General features: G+C 45.6%; 1 protein-coding gene across 10 annotated transcripts in view; it reads left to right on the top strand.

The window, feature by feature from the left end:
- DOCK3 (dedicator of cytokinesis 3) overlaps nucleotides 1–17,232 on the top strand; it is a 225,305-nt gene that overhangs the window by 58,828 nt on the left and 149,245 nt on the right. For all 10 annotated transcript variants that reach the window (XM_078874837.1, XM_078874835.1, XM_078874834.1 and 7 more), the window contains exons 2-3: nucleotides 699–782; nucleotides 15,562–15,602. In XM_078874837.1, the coding sequence (XP_078730963.1) occupies nucleotides 699–782; nucleotides 15,562–15,602 (125 nt within the window). The remainder of the gene's footprint in view (nucleotides 1–698; nucleotides 783–15,561; nucleotides 15,603–17,232) is intronic.

Here is a 17,232-nt window from a genome sequence, read left to right as displayed (position 1 = left end):
TAACACCTCGACTTTTAAATTGTGCCGCCCGCGTCTATGATTACCTCCTTGACTCGAGAGCCGGTTGTTTTTAGTTGCCGCGCGCGCATTGCGCGTGTCTGGCATTGTTCGTATGCAAGACGCTTTTGGGGACAATGTCCCGAGTGCACGGCGATGTGTTGGGAGATCGGCCGCACGCGAGCAATGTGAGCTTCGTTAATTTTAAAGCGATTAATTGAGCCGAACCTGTTGTTCTCCTGGAGTCGAGTTTGTTTGGTGCGCTATTCTGCCAGCGCAGATGCGTGCATTTCTAAGCATGGAGCCAATATAACGATGAACAAAGATCCCTTTCACACTGCCTGTTAGAAACTAGTAACAACAATTCAATTAATAAGTCGTCCTATGTGTCCTTGCAGACTTTGCCAATTACCGTATTTTCCATTTTTTTTTATTTTACACATATTTCACCCCCTCCCCCCTATATTTTAAAGCCAAAAGCTTGGAGGTGCATCTCATAATCCGATAGGGGTGTGTTCGTGTGAGACCAGCATTGTATGGATGTATTGTTTATGCACCAGTTTTGCGTGCGTTTTTACCTTCCCGGGCATCTTGTCTTGTGGAGAATATGGTAATCGCAAGTGGTTTTGATGATTTTTGTTGTGGGTTTTGGTTGTACCTCCTTGTGAGTGCTCTGTGCGTCGCTGCGTGTGTCTCCACAGTGGTCAGTAACTTTTGCGCCCCGGTGTCACACGCCCTGCCTCTGGAGATCGGAGAGTGCGTTCAGATCTTGGAGAAATGTGAAGGTACGTTGAATGTCTGCTGCGCACAATGCAAAGAATTCCTCTCGTGTCACGTGACAGACCATTGGGGGATGAGTACTGTTGAGCGAGCACATGCACCACGCTACGGGAGTGGTGCGGCCAGCATTGGGCGTGGTTGCCTTTATCTCTCCACTGCTGTAGCTTCTCGTCGTTAAAGGCTGAGTCGACCTAGGGGAGGCCCAGGACGAGTGCTGATACCACTCGCCACGTGGCTGTCCACTGACCAGCGTGGTGAAGTATGGTCAGACGATCTCCGTGACTAATCAAGTGTGCAGAGGCCTTCATCCAGCGGTGGATTGACAAAGTGATGTTAAATGGAGGACAGCCTGAAATTGGCATGAGAGGTTTGACATTTGCTTCAGACATACTTCATAGGTCCAGCTGACAGGAGGCTCTGCAATACTTTCTTTAGCCCGCCTTGTTCTGTCCCTGGTTTTAGTGCCTATCTACTCTTCACTATTACTGCTATTTTTTTTATTTTACCAGGTAAGGCTCCACTGAGCTGTATATCTCTTTTTCAGAAGCGATTTGGCCATCACAAATGATCGCTCAACGAAGTTAACATCGTGTGAAATGTATAGCAGCCAAATACTCTGAACTCGTGACGTCGATTCTAAATGTGAAGAGCAAAACCGGAGGACCCGGAGAAAAATCCACGTGGGCACAGGGAGAGAGACACACAAACTCTAAATATACAGCAGGCGCCATGGTCGGGATCGGACCCACGGCCTCCTGTATACCAGGCGAGGGAGTTAACATCTCGCCGCCAGAAAATTATTATTTGAACCTATCTACGTGACTTTACCGAAAGACCCAAGAATATGAATTCCTGCAGTCACGACAGCTTTAAGTCAAGATTGAAGCCCTCTTAGTTGGGCAAAGCTACATTAAGTACAACATATTATTTGTATGGCCGTATTCACGTGAGCAAAAATCGAACGTTGACTTAATTTTCAAGTGGAGTGGCCACCTGAGATTCAACCTCAACGTGTCAGCGCTGCTGGCTCGGTGCTCTGCCATTGGGGTTGACGAACGGAGCCACCTGGCCGCCGCCAAAACCACCTCTAAATCTTCCATAATACAGGGGGCTTTTTTGGGGTTAGATCGCGTTAATATAAATGTGTCGTGAAACCCACCACCACCCGACAGTTAGTAAGGTTTATCACATAAACCCACAACTTTAACAATTCGAGTACGATGTTTCGCCAGTAATTCCAACCAGCATCATTAGGCGACAGCCAGATTTGTGGAGAAATCCTCCCGTCCCATCATCCCTCCGGAGGACAATGAAACGAGAACTTGACCCTTTCATAGGAATGTAGACTTTCCACCCACGTTTCTGCGATGTGAACAGGGGACAGCAGGACATTAGTAAGTAGTAAACTTACTCAATAGTAAACTAGACTCCCATGGTAAATTGGACTTGGATATTAAACTGTAATTTCATTGTCAATTAGTAAGGTTTGTCACGTAACACATTCACCAGCGACACCGTGGCCTTGAAAGGAAATAAAATGTATTACAGCCACATTTCTGGGCAATGGTCCTTCCTGGAATCTATGGTGCCACAAAAAGCAGGGCTCTTGTCCAATGCATTGCTTATTGTGTGTGAATTTGAAGGCAGTGTTATTAACAAAGGGTTCTTTTCAGCTTTTTGCTTTTAAATGCAATGTTATCAATGTTGAAATTATTATATGAGTGTTTTATTTTAGAAGGACACGGTACAATATATGATGCTACGCTAAACTATTTTATTTATTTATTTTACCAGGTAAGGCCCACTGAGCTAATATAGATTTTTTTTTTAATAGTAGCGACCTGGCCACAAATGAAAGCTCAACAAAGTGGCTTATCACGTGAATATATTTGCACCGAAATACTCTAAACACATGTTTATAAATGTGGAGGCAAAAACGGAGGACCCTGAAAAAAATCCAAGCGACCACGTGGAGAACATACAAACTCCAAATATCTAAGCGTCATAGTCGAGATTGAACCCACGACCTCCTGTACTCCAGGCGAGGTAGTTAACATCTGGACATCGTGACACCCATTATATCCTGTAAAATATATTTATAATATTTGTTTTGTTTAATTACATAAATCCAAGTTTAATACAATGAGAATGGTGGTGACGAGTGTGGGAGGCGTTTATTTAACAGTGGATAGATCATGGTCAGTTAGTGGCACACTGCTCTGTCAACCAGGCGACCTGAATCCGATTTGCAATCACTGTTAAATGCATTGTCAAGAGAGATCTGCATCGGTTCTGGCCCCCCACTGACCGGCATGGTGAAGTATGGTCAAACAACCCCCCATGACTTCATCAAGCAGTGGATTGACATAGTGCTGCATATTATAACATTTTATTATTCTTGCGTATTATCACATGCGCATCGTTCATTTTAATATATGTCCTGATCTTTTTCATCACCGTAATTCAGCAAAGCTTCGGTGATTAAGCGTCACGTTCGCGGTTAATCACCGGCAGTGCCGGTGAGCTCAACCTAAATGCACCCAAACCAAATGGTTTAACAATAATAATTTAGATTTGTGTCTAAGGCGCATTCCACTAACGTCTCAAGGCACCTTGGAAGAATAAGGATGTGGAAAGAGACGCCGAATAGAATTCTGTAAACTGACATAAACGGATGGAATTTGAGACGAGATTTAAAAGCATTCACATCGTCGGATGAACGAATTTCCAACGGTAGGGAATGATAACACTGGTCAACACACTTTTTCTGGAATAAGGTATTCCAACGGTTTTAAGGTAATTTTGGGGTGCTGGTTCCAAATCTGGCATCAGTTTTTGTCTATCGCATCAGGTTTTTGAGATATAAAATATTGCATTTTCAATAAAAACTGCAGAAGAAAAATATTTAATAAATGTGGATATCTACATAAAATGATATTATAAACACACTATCCTAAAAATATAGCACCATATTTTAACACTAAAGCAGTCACTGACTCGCAACAACTTGCAATCATAAGTGACAGAGTTAATTTTGGGTAAAATCAATGAAAATGGGGTATGCCGATAGCATAAAAATTAGATATGATAGAGCAAATCTGAGATCAGATTTGGAATCAACACCCTGAAATTAGTCTAAAATAGCTGCAAAAGTCCAGGCCAGAAAAAAAATGTTGTTGACCAGTGTAATCTTTCTTTAGACTGGAGGATGAATTCCGATGAGCCGCGGCGCTCTTTTCCGCAGATGAACCAGCGGTGGAAATCCCACATTGCTGTGGTGAGCTAACGAGTCTATACATAGGGCAACCACTGATCGCTTCGCACCAAATGGTGACTTATTTATTGACCCGAGAAGGGTCGAAGGGCGGAGTCGACCCCGCACTGGGATTTTAACCACCATCCTTCCTTCTACATTTGAAGCTCTCGTGACTACCGAAAAAACCTAAGAGTACCATCCTTCCTTCCTTCTGATTGCCAGCCGAATGCTCTAACCCAGGGGTCGTAAAAACCAAAACGACAAGTCGAGTCTCAGCAATGCAACATGAATACAAGACGGTGATCCTGAATAAGTAACGTCACAAAGCGGTCCTTAAACAGCCGCATGCGGCTTCAGAGCCGCAGGTTGCTGATCCCTGCCCATGGTAAATTGGACTCCCATGGTAAACTGGACTCCCATGGTAAACTGGACTACCATGGTAAACTGGACTCCCATGGTAAACTGAACTTCCGTAGTAAACTGGACTCCCATGGTAAACTGGACTCGCATGGTAAACTGAACTTCCGTAGTAAACTGGACTCCCATAGTAAACTGAACTTCCGTAGTAAACTGGACTCCCATGGTAAACTGAACTTCCGTAGTAAACTGGACTCCCATGGTAAACTGAACTTCCGTAGTAAACTGGACTCCCATAATAAACTGAACTTCCGTAGTAAACTGGACTCCCATGGTCAGGGGTTGGCAACCAATATAAGGAGGACCAATTTTCGAGTTCAGTAAAACAAAAACTCACAACAATGCACCGTGCATACGAGTCACGAAGCAAGCCGACCCTTTTGAAGAGCCGCACGCGTAATGCGGTGCCACAGGCTGCCGTCCCTCTGCACTCACCTATGCACTCGCCGGGGTCAGAACAAAATACGGTTTAACTCTCAATTATATTAAATACTAGCTATACTACCCGGCTTCGCCCGGGACTTGGATTCACCACACCCAGCCGCCTTTGTCTCCCCAGAGGCGATGTTCACACATCACAGCAGTTACTCGTTTGAGGCTGAGTCGACATAGGGGAGGCCCAGGACCGGTTCAAATAATTGTCACCAGTGTTGGCCGTGAGCGGGAATCGAACTCGGTTCGTAGCGCAGCGCACTAACCACTACACTACAATGCGTTACGCCTCCACATGCGCGGGTCACGTGACAGATTTGACGTCACAGCTCACTTGCTGTGCAAAAAATATAAGCATTATTGAGCTCCCCCCCCCCCCCCCCAAAAAAAAAAACCAAAAGTGTATTTTAATAATGTTTGCATGGTGCACAGTCTGGAAAGTACCCACATGGCACATTTGCAGTTTGTTGCATGTCGGGAAGTACACGGAACATTTTGAACAGACACACATATTCACAACTTTGCATTTTATGTATATGGAGATATGTTCACGTTTATGCACGTTTAATTTAATTATTGCCTGCTCACTCGTCGGGGGTCGGTGAGTGATTCAAGTTCCCGTGTGGCTGCCACCACGTCGTTAAGTTGGCAAAACTGTCGATTATTTGTGGTTACTAAACTTTCCATTGCATTTGACACGTGCCCTACCCGTATTTCTTTACACGACGGTGCTACAGTCACCCTACGTCCGTTTAATGTTTACGTTTCGTGTGGAGGTTTCGCTTCGTAATTTGCACCGTTCAATGCGGAGAGATAATCTGCCCGAGCCGATTCACACTGCAGCGAATGACGTTGGCAATGTTTTCAATACCTCGCGTGATAGACGCAATTTATTTTTCTTCAGATGTTTGGTTTGGTTTTGTCATTTTGGTGACCCCTCTCACCGGGGGTCACGCTGGCAAATGAGGGCCTTTTTTGTGCTCCCTCGAGCGTTCTCACCTGGTGAAACAAAATAAACTTTAAAAACTCGAAGCAAATTGATGAACGTTTGGTAAAGACAGACGACGCATCCTGCACCTTCACCCACATTCCACAACGGTAGACAATAAATACCACTCCATAGCCTAATTTGCATGTGTTTTGCATTAACCCTGCATTTGTTTAAAATGTGGAAACTGCACCCACCCCACCGCCATTACCCAAGATAATTGAGAGTTATCTGCACATTATGAAGAATTATTGTCCAAGTAGGTGTTTAGCATAGTGCTTAGCGGTGATGCAATCGTGTAGTGAACAAAAGTCTGCGGGTTAAATTATTCATGAAGGCCAATTTCCTTTAAACAAAAAATCTGAACACACAGAGGATCCAAATACAGTGTGTACAACCTCCATAATTGATGTGTTTAGCATTTAAACCTTACAAAGACTTGAATACCATATTGCTGTTGTTATCTTAATTTTCTCTAATTGGATGAGCAATGATACTTTAATATGATACGTCATACATCTCACTTACGTGCTTCAAAGTGACATTTTAGAATTTCTACCCAAGAGTCCTCACATTTGATATTTACCAATTAATAATTAACATGCATCATATATAAATTAAGCAAAAAACACCTTAATAATTTACAGCGCTTTTGATCCACTGCTGGATGAAGGCCTTCCCACCCACGCCGCATTGATCATCGTGATTATTTGACCATACTTCACCATTCTGCTCAGTGCGGGTTGGTGAGGGGTGGTTGGCAGTGCCCAGTACAGTCTCAGATGCCAATTTGCACCGATATTAGCCAGAGTGGGGAAGAACACTTAGGTCGCAAGGTTATAGCTAAGTATGCTAACCAATCACCCATCGTTTATAACCAGTGCAACATTTTAGGCATATATTTGTACATGCGGTCCCTTACATGTGTGTATGTTGAACTTCTTTTGCACCGTACGTACCCAATTGTGCTAATCAGAGGGCGCAGGGGAAGGACAGCAAACTAACACATCAAAAGTAGTTCGAAAGAAATTCGTTTTCATAGGGATAATTGGAATTTCCACCAATGGCTCTGGGCCACCAAAATTAATGGGCACCCCCTCATTTTTTTTTACATGAACGTGAATAGACTTGGCTGTGATGAGACGTATACATGTGTACATAATAGTGACATGTTCCTGATTTTAGGATTAGTCCCACAAAAAAATCTGAAAATTCGGCCTGGCTACTTTTTTAAACGTCTAATTGATCTCAAAATATGATTCCATGGGACGTCATTAAATCAATTACCCAGTGCAGTAAGTGCTTTTACGTGACTTCATTTTAATGATGTGTAATGCCACTTTAAACAGTTGCATTTAATGTTTTAATAATCGCTTCCATTGCATTAAAAAACATTTTTTATTACATTCAAATTATATCTTTACCAATGAAGTTTTACGTAACATTATCTTAACTATATCTAATATATTCCGTGGGTGTGATGTGATGATACATCCAACACATATATGCGTAAAACCAATATCTGTCACGTGGTGTAGTAGGTTTGCCCAGTGGATTTTTGCTTGTGCCAAATCAGCTCTGGCACTCTTGTGTCCGCTCCCCAATTACCAATGCACAGTCCCGCCAAACCTCCCCCGGTAGATGGACCTGAAGAAGTGACATGCCACTGGAGAAAGCTGCTGCTGATTTCACAGTAAACCCCGACAGAGCTGCGTGCACGCGTGTGTGTGCTGTACAAATACAAAGGGAAAACATATATCCCGCAAAGCCTTAACAGACTGTTGGGGCAAGTGCTGTTAGCGAGCACCTATGAAGGCCGGCACGGCACACGACGGGGGTGGGATGCCAGCACCACGCCCGGCCGCCTTTGTCTCCCCAGTGGCGATGTTTACACACCGCACTAGGTACTCATTTTAGGCTGAGTAGACCTAGGGGAGACATAGGACCGATTCAGAGAAATCGTCACTGGTGTTGTCCGTGAACAGGAATCGAACTCGGTTGGCCAGGTTGGTAGCGCAGTGCGATAACCACTCCACTCCCGCTCCCAACTTTACACATACACAGACGCCTGCACTTTTAATAAGCCGGTTCAAGGACATGTAAAGTCAGTGCCGATAGAAGTTTAAGTCAAGGAAACTATTAATATTATTCCACTTATTTGCTCAAGAAATCCTAATTAAAGTCTGAAGACTCTTACACCACGTGACTTCTCATTGGGATGTGTGGTTCATTCGCATAATGAGTGTTTGACTTAATGTACTGGAGTTCCTGGAGAAAACCCACTGACAACACATCGCACAAGCCCTGCTGGTCACCCACGGTGGTGAGATGTTAACTACCTCGCCTGGTATACAGGAATTCGTAGGTTCAATCCCGACCCTGACGAGCTGTATATTTGAAAATTAAATGTTCTCATGGTCGCGTGGATATTTCTCCAGGTCCCTAGTTTTTTTCACTTCACATTTATGACCAACACGCGTTTCGAGCATTTGGCTGCTATAAATGTCCACATGATAAGCTGCTTCGCTGAACTATCATGTGTGGCCAGGTGGCTCGTGAGAAAGCGCTACATAGCTCCGTGAGCCTCACCTGGTGAAATACAAAATAGCTTTAGTTTAGTTTAAAATACTCGTCGAAGCACCGGCCAACACTGCTCAACGTCTGAGATCTGATGATATTTAGCCCATCCTGTATGATTCCATCAAAACGCATTTGGTAGCATCGGTCACAGCAAGGGATGTTTGCAGGTCTGTGGCTGTTGATCTTTTTTCTCTACCACCTATGCATGGTGAGCGGTCACGCCATCCATTCCGATTACGTGGGGGGCGTGCGCGGGGTGGGGGGACACACACACACAACGGCAGCTGCGCCGTAAATGCTGAAATTTAGTGTTAGCGGGCTCTGCGCTGCAGCAGATGCGCGCATGATTAGCCGGAGGAGGTGGTGGTGGGGGGGTGTGGGCGTTTAATCATCGTCGTAAAATCTCAACGACACAACGACGGCCCATCAAATGCGCTTGAACTGACTTGTCAACAGGGCCGCGGGGATGATAATAGCTACGTTGGCCCCCAACCCCCCCTCCCCGTGTCACCGCGGGTTTTTGCCTCGCATGCTCGGCGAGAAAGTGGACGTGAGGATACACGAGGCAAATACTTCTCCACACTCCGTGTCGCCACGTGTGAATGAAAACAATCAGTTTCGGTCCTTCGGCCTGCTGCTTTTCATTAGAAATCGCGAAGTCGACGGGGGAAATCGCCTGTCGAGTGGCCAGTGGCAGGCGAAGCCACGCCCAGAGTCTCCTTCACACGTGCCTTTCCAGAGGAAGCTATGTGCGGCAGCGTTTGTTTGAACGAGCAAAATCTGTCTTCTTGGTTCTTTAGGTAAAGTCACGTAGAAGGGAAATAATAAATAATAAAAATAAAACATTAATATAATTCTCACGTCGTGAGATAATAATATAATTCTCACGTCGTGAGAATTATATTATTATGTTGAATTTTTTTTATTTTATTATTTCCCTCCTACGTGACTTTACCGAAAGAACCTAGAAGATGAATCCCTGCAGTCACGAAAGCTTTAAATTGAAAAGAGCAAAATCTGCGCTGGTTTTTTTTGCACCTTTCGGGTCTCAACACAAGAGTCAGGCCCCGTGAAACAGACGTTGCTCGGATCGCCACAGTCGGGATGGAGTGTATGTGCGTTGAACTTCTTTGGGCGCCGTACGTAGGCCACCGTGCTAATTGGAGGTGTGAAATGCTCTTAACTATAACATCTGGGCAACCCAAGAGCATTTGTTTAGGAAGCCTGACTGCTGTTGAGTCCCGGAAGGTCGCAACCGGCTGGGAGTTTTGTTTTCTTGAGCAAAATGCCGCTGGAAAATATTTGTCTACAAATTTACTGGGCTGATGGCTAAAAACATTTCTTTTATTTGTATGTAGAAGCACAGAACAGAGGTGTGTTCAGAGTAGTTGTAAGCACGTGGGAGGTTTTTCTTTACATTGCAATGTAGAATACTGACTGCAGAAACGGCGGACGGTCGAATGCGCATGCCGTAGTGATTGGCATCAGACAGTGAGTGGGGATTCATTGTCAGACCATGAACAATGCGTGTGATTAAAGCATACGATCTTACTTCATGCTACGGCACTGAAACTTACATGGAATCCCAAGTCATCACCTGTATTGCAGATTTTATTTTGGCACCGGTAAAACCCATTGGGCAATAAATGCTCATTTTCGATGGGGGCCTGGTTGCAGAAATCTGGTCAAAGCAGAGAAAACATGAACAAAACAATACAAAAACAGGCATACGTGGTCACGTTCCTTCGTATGGGTCTACATGTGAGTCTGTGGAGATCTTTGTGAGTGCATGGGTCTCTTTGAGACGTCTATGGGCCTATGTATGAGTTTGTGAGTCTCTGTGTGAGCATAGGTCTCTGTGTGTCTGCAAGATCTATGGGTCTGTGTGCAAGTCTTTGGTTCTGTGTGTGAGTCCACGGGTCTCCACGTAAGTGTGTGGGGATCTGTGTGAGTGGTGCTCTGTGTGAGTCGATGGGTCTACGCATCAGTCTGTGGGGATTTATGTGAGACTGAGGGTCTCCGTGTGAGTTGATACAGTTATAGTGATTCAATCTCAAAGACCACCATCACACTTGTATACATTGACTTTAACAAACAGAATTCAATAGTTCATCATCATTGCCATGATGATGAACTATGAATCCTCCCATAGTCACACCTCCGATTAGGACGGTTGGCTACGTAACGGTGCGAAAGAAGTTCAACATACGTACATACATTGCACCCCCCAGCCTCCTCCCCCACATACGATGACCGTCCGTAAACAAAAATCCTCTAGCAAAGCCTCCACCCGTCTCGCTCCTGCGCACGCGAGTCGATTTCGCCGCTGCACCTCCGCGGCCGCCGCGTCCCTTCGCCGTCGGCCGCCGTTCCTTTCTCGCAATGCGCCCTGTCCAAGCCGCCCCCCCCACCACCCCCCTTCGCACGTTCCCTTAAATAACCCGCACAGAATCGGCCATGCGGACGCTCAAGAGCTGCTCCGCCGACCTCTCGGCGTTCTTTCCTGGAAGGGGCTCAGCCTTATGTATGTCGCTGGCAACGGGAGCGAGCGGATCGACGCGTCCACAAACACCGCCGTTGTGTTTACACTGGGCATTAGCGGACGGTTATTTTCAGCGCTCGTGCCTCGACACCGTTGCCAGTGCGGAGGTAATTGAAGGGGTGGCCAGGATGGATCGGGGGTCAGAACGCCGAGCCGGCATTGCCGAGATACTGACTGGATCCAAATCCTGCTTTAAGCCACCCATGACTGAACTGAGCTATCAAGCGCAGTGCCGTAGATGTTAACTCCATCGCCTGGTATGCAAGCGGTCCGTGGGTTCGATTCCAACCCTGACGCCTGTATATTTGGAGTTTGCGTGTCTCTCTCCCCATGGTTGCTTGGATTTTTCGCCGGGTCCTCTGGTTTTTCCCTTCACAATTAGAAACATAAGGGTTAGATTATTTGGCTGCTATATATTTCCACATGGTGATAAGCCACTTCGTTGAGCTATCAGTTGTGGCCAGGTCGCTTCTGAAAAAGAAGCTCATGGCTCAGTGGGCCTTATCTGGTAAAAAAAAAAGATTAGTTAGAATCGATGGTTCCAAGGTCTCGACACCTGCAATTACAAAAACAATCACGTGAACATTGTCTTTTCATAAAGCCTACGGGTTAAATAGTATTTTCACTGAAAAACTGTGAACATTTCATTGTAGCCAGGACAAAGTATGGAGGAAAAGTGTGCCCACCCCTTGTGTGTCATTGTGTAGAATGCAGTATAAGTAACAAACCAGGTAACTGGGCACTAGATGTCCTCGATATGTCTCTCTCCACGTAAAAAAAAAGTCAAGTATGTTTTAGCAAGTTTGATGGCTGTTGAGACACTCTATGTTGAAACCAGTTCAGAGTTTACTTGGCCTGAATTAACGCTGCTGAATGATGCACTCCCAGAAGGCCGTGGGTCCCAATGGGTTGTCTAAAACAAAAACAAACAAAACATTTGTTGGAGATACGGATAAGAAGATGGTCATTTGAAGGGATAGTTGAAATGACACTTTATTCACTGCTCTGCGAGAGTTCCGAACGGACACTTTGTCTCACGTTACTGGTGCCACGGCATGATGATTAAACCAGGCAGGTGGCTCAGCGGTATAGTGAACTTTTCGGAGTTCGAAAGTTGGACCTGATTCTGCCCCGTCATGCTCCCGGAAATGATCATGCGAGTAGCAATGTCGTGCGGAAGTGAACAGCGGTGCTCCCACTATGAGATTCTCTCCCGCCATAACAATGTGGAATTTCCCACCATTAACTTGGGGCTGCAAACGGGAAGGTGAGCACAGCGGGCACGCTCGTTTGAGCAGGAGATCGTTGCTTTAACGGTGATACCTTTCACACAATTGGTTAAGAGTATAAGTAAGATTTTTTTTTTTAAGTCAGAATCAAGGTCGTGTGCCCGCAACGTGTTTTAACCCTCGTGTTTTTGCCAGAGGTGTGGACTCGAGTCATGTGACTTGGACTCGAGTCAGACTCGAGTCATGAATTTGATGACTTGCGACTCGACTTGGACTTGCATAACAATGACTTTGTCCCACCTCTGAGATGTGGACTCGAGTCATGTGACTTGGACTCGAGTCAGACTCGAGTCATGAATTTGATGACTTGCGACTCGACTTGGACTTGCATAACAATGACTTTGTCCCACCTCTGGTTTTTGCCCACCTGACAAACGAACGGCAAAGCTCCTCTTGCATTTCTCCAATAAATTTCTGTTGCCGGAGTCGAAGACCCTGCTGTGTGCGCGCGTGCACGTTCAACATTTAGTTTTACCGTTGCGATGTCTGCAGCTGCGCCGATAGTGCTCCGGGTGCAGAGATACAGGTCTAAACCGCGTGGCACATCAAGAAACACCCGCTCTCGATTTTCGCTCTCCGCTCACTCGCCCGGATTAAATAAATCATCGCCTTGGTGATACGGGAGAAACGAATGCACTGCGCATAAACATTGCAGGGCCCAGATATGTATTGTTTTTTATTATGCAGTTCAATTCAGTTCGATGTTCAAACATTGAGTCTTTCCACTTCACAATGGCAGTCTATAAATTGTACACGTTTTACATTATATCTGCTCCTGTCAAGATGTTATTTGCCAGGAGCGGTTTCAGACAATGGACTGCAAGAGGAGCTCCCCCCCCTCTCAGCATTATAACCTTTAATAAAATCTTGTAATGAAATTAAAAGTATTAATTTAATTGACTGGGTGGAAATCAAACCTGAGTCACATTGAACTATAGGCTTTGAAGAGTTGCGTGTTTTTGTTGTTGTTCTTACAGGGAAGAATACATTATGTTACAAGTGACCACGCTGCTGGCAACAGACCTCATGAATTGCAGTTTTGCCCATTCGGGTTTGACTTGCGTCTTCTCGTCGTGCTTGCTAAACAAATGCTGCTGGATTACGATGCTTTTGTATGGAGACGCTTCTGCCAATGACATCTGGTGGTGGTAATCCAGCAGCATTCGTTGAACATGCCTGACTGCCGATGAGGCACATCAAGTCAAAACTGCTCCAGAGTTTGCTCGGTTAAGCAAATTCTGCCAGATGACATTTATCTGGAAACCCAATTGGTCGATGGCTTCAAACATTTGGTATTCATATGTGGAGACACATAATTGAATTCTGCTCACATGGCATGTGCTTTTTCTCATAATGCTCCACACCCGTGCATAATAGGTGAGTGTGTACAGTCGATTTTAGGGACGAATGTTCTGATTTTATTTGTTTGTTAGGTATTGCATTTTTCAGATTTTGACCACGAATATTGGGTTTGTATTCACCGATTTCGGATGTGTCGTTGTGGATCGCCGCGGCTAATCCCGCACGTAAACAGACCTCCGTTCTGTCTTCACACGTAAATAACACGAATATTTTTTTTTGCCATCAGGCTTTTGGCCTTCGAGACTAATATTATCATGTTTTCAAATTTAGGGAGCGTAAATAAAATCGACGTCCGTGCCATGCATCCATCATCCGCCGTAATAGGATGTACAGTGGGGGGGGGGCCGCTCTGTCATTCTCCGGTGTCACCCGAATCCCACCCCTCCCCACGGAGGAAATTGTCTCGGCGTGCCGATCCGGGCGCCCGCGAGAGATGAACGGGGGGGGGGGGGCTGGGGGGAAACGTCGCCTGCCCTCGTCGTGTTCGTCCCCTTCGGCGCTTCCACGCCCCCGGTGGCGTCGGTATAACCGCAGCCAGGCCGCCAGTCTCCCTTCCTCTCTCTCTGCCTCTCTCTGCGGGGGCGAATGGCACGGGCACTGACTGAAATGAGCGACAATCCTTTCTCTGGCTTTTCTGTTGTTGTCCCAGATTGTAACTTTCGGGGCGGGAGGGCTCCTATTGTTACGCGTGCTGATGCCGGGCGTCTGGACACTGCGTACCCCGCAGCTCACCCTTTTCCTGTATTCGTCATCGAAAATATAAGTGGACCGCAAGACTAATAAACGAATAATCAACGAGCGGCGAGAGCTAATGCGTTGTGGCACGCGCGGAGCCCTAATTCCTGAGCGCGTGCACGCACGCGGCTGACTCTGCCGGGCTCGCCTCTTCCTTTGCCGGCCCGCAACTGAGATCGCCTTCCGGCCTGCTGCCTCGCATTATCATCGTCATCATCAAGCCGTTGCCTCGATCGATCGACTTGTGAATGAAGGTCTTCCCAAACCGGCGCCGTCCATATTGTGTGGTTGTTGTTGTTGCTGCTGCTGTTGGGAATTTTAACCCCACCACACACAAGCGTGGGTACTCCTGGCTCTTCCAACACGTCTGGCAACAGCGTGAAAGAGTAGCCCAAAAGAAGTGCCCCTTTGCAGGAGCTCTCCAGAGCGTCCTCTCATGGAGGCCCTTCTGCTGGCAGTGACACGGAGCAAGCACGCTCATCTTTCCGCTCTCTTTTGAACGGATGAGGTGGATCGAGGAGAAGGGGCACACGGGACTGGTCCAGCGATGTTAGCCATGGCTCGGAATGAAACTCGGCTCACCGGATTCAACAGCGCAGTGTGCGCTGCCACTCCCCGGTTTCCCACGAATAAAGAATAATAATAATTGTACTAACCTTTGAATGTGGTGGTCGGAGCATCGGCTCGGTTGATCTTCGGCAGCGCGAAACAGAAGCATTTATCGGTGTGTGTCGCAAACACCCTGGTGGGCATGTGGAGGGTTACAGGGATGAGACTCGTGGGTAGGCCTCGGCAAGGTAAGGTAAAAGTTGAAAGGTAAAAACAACGAGCCTACCTTTACCCTACCTTTTACCTTACGCCTTGGCATGTCGACATCTTTACCCTTTACCTTTACCCTTTTACCCGGTAAAAAAGGTAATTTACCTTACATTGCCGAGGCCTACTCGTGGGATAGAGTCTTCGTACAATGAAGTGTGAGTGTGTAGTTTTATAGACCTAGCTCAAACCACTGTCAAATTATGTATTGGTTTTCTCATGTAAATTGCGCTTGCGAATGGCATGTTTAGTTACATATTTACGAAATTATAAACGCTCATTGTAATGGTGAATGTTGATGTTTAGATTATTTTTGTTACCTGTTATTTTATTGATGACACCTTTGGTTTTTCTTTTGCATTTCCAGGCTGGTACAGAGGATTTTCAGTCAGAAATTCAGAAGTCAAGGTAAGCTTATGCGAAATAACAAAAATCTCTATCAGGATAGGTTACTCTTCAACATGGGTTATATGCTCACCGCGATGGGATAATACTGATCATTTACACTCATACTTTGCGGTTGTGCCGTAAAGCTCTCCAATGCCTGTCGGGATTGTTACGGTTCGATGCACAAAGTTTCGCTGCACGTTCCGGGAGCTTCTTCCCGAACTGAATTACTCCGTTTCTCAAGTAGCTCCCAGCTCTTCTTGGTTTGTTCGGTAAAGTCACGTAGAACGTTTCGGCCACAACGCAAGCAACCGTCCTGCTTGCATTGTGGCCGAAACGTCGTGAGAATTATTTTATTATGTTTTATTTTTATTATTTTATTATTTTATTCTACGTGACTTTACCGAAAGAACCAAGAAGATGAATCCCTGCTGCAGTCACGAAAGAAGCTTCACATCGAAAGCTCCCAGCTCGTGCAGTGAAAAATTGGGTCACGTCATGCCGAGTAAAACCCCAAAACACATCACGGAGCTCCGGTGAAATAACATTGTGGTCATTTTCGTGAGATTCTTTATCTCATTACATAAACACTTTTTAAGCCAGAAAATATGAAAATCTCTAGTGCCGATTCAAATAACTTAAAAATGCATATATTTTTAAGTTATTTCCATTCATATCAAATGGCAGCCATGGAACAATATACATTTTTTTCCCTGCAGTCTGAGAGTCACCAAAGGACTTATTATTATAATTATTATTTGATATAATAGGCACGTCAATGACGATGGCAGCTGCCATAGCACGTTTCTCACGCCAAAAAATGTCGCGATGGGGATAATCAAGCTCCATCGTGCCATCCAGCTGAACTGCCGTGGGCAAGTCCTGATGGTTTGACCACCAATTGAATCTCTAAACTCGGCTGAGATGAGCGATAGAGCAGCACTACCGCTCCCCTTCAAATGCAAGGTTAAATAAACTCGTAACTATTTGTGTGCCCTCGATAAGTGGTTGTGAGACTTCTGTTCTACTGGATCGAAGCCTTTAGGCTTTTTTTTCTTTACACAATAACACTGTACGTACTTTTTCTCTCTATCAGCGATCCAGAGGGCCTAAATAAAATATGATCATTCAGTCGGTTGTAAAGATGAGCTGGTGGGCAAATGCTCATCCTTCTCGGACAAAACGGGCAATATTTTTCTGAAAGTTAAAACTTTTCGTACTTTTTTTAATCTTTGTACAACCGTGTGTTGAGCCTGCGGAATATTAATGCAGGGCAGGCATGTTGTTCTGCTGTGTCTACCGCGAGTGGAGTCGTCGGTGCGCAGGGTATTTTTCGCGGGCGCTTCGGCAAAACGCTCAGGTGTACTTTAACGTGTCGGCTTTCGCGACCAACACTGCCAGTGGGGGGGGGGGGCACGTGCCCCCCCAATGATCCGATCGAAATCCCTAATTTCGATCGGATCATTGGGGTTTATTAGTAATAAATCTGCATTTTGCGACTCCTACTGCCACTGTGTAGCATATTATTACGTGCCAGGGACTCTATGAGATGATAGGACAATAGTCTGAATCCATAATTGGCAATAAGTAACGGCAAAGCGGTTATAAGTGACTCACAGAATTGTGCGCAGTTGCATTTACAGTACACGGT

The sequence above is a fragment of the Lampetra fluviatilis genome, chromosome 40 (genome assembly GCF_964198595.1).
Source record: "Lampetra fluviatilis chromosome 40, kcLamFluv1.1, whole genome shotgun sequence".
Classification (NCBI taxonomy): domain Eukaryota; kingdom Metazoa; phylum Chordata; class Hyperoartia; order Petromyzontiformes; family Petromyzontidae; genus Lampetra; species Lampetra fluviatilis.
Note: the sequence above shows the minus strand (reverse complement) of the source record. Positions and strands in the feature narration are given on the sequence as shown.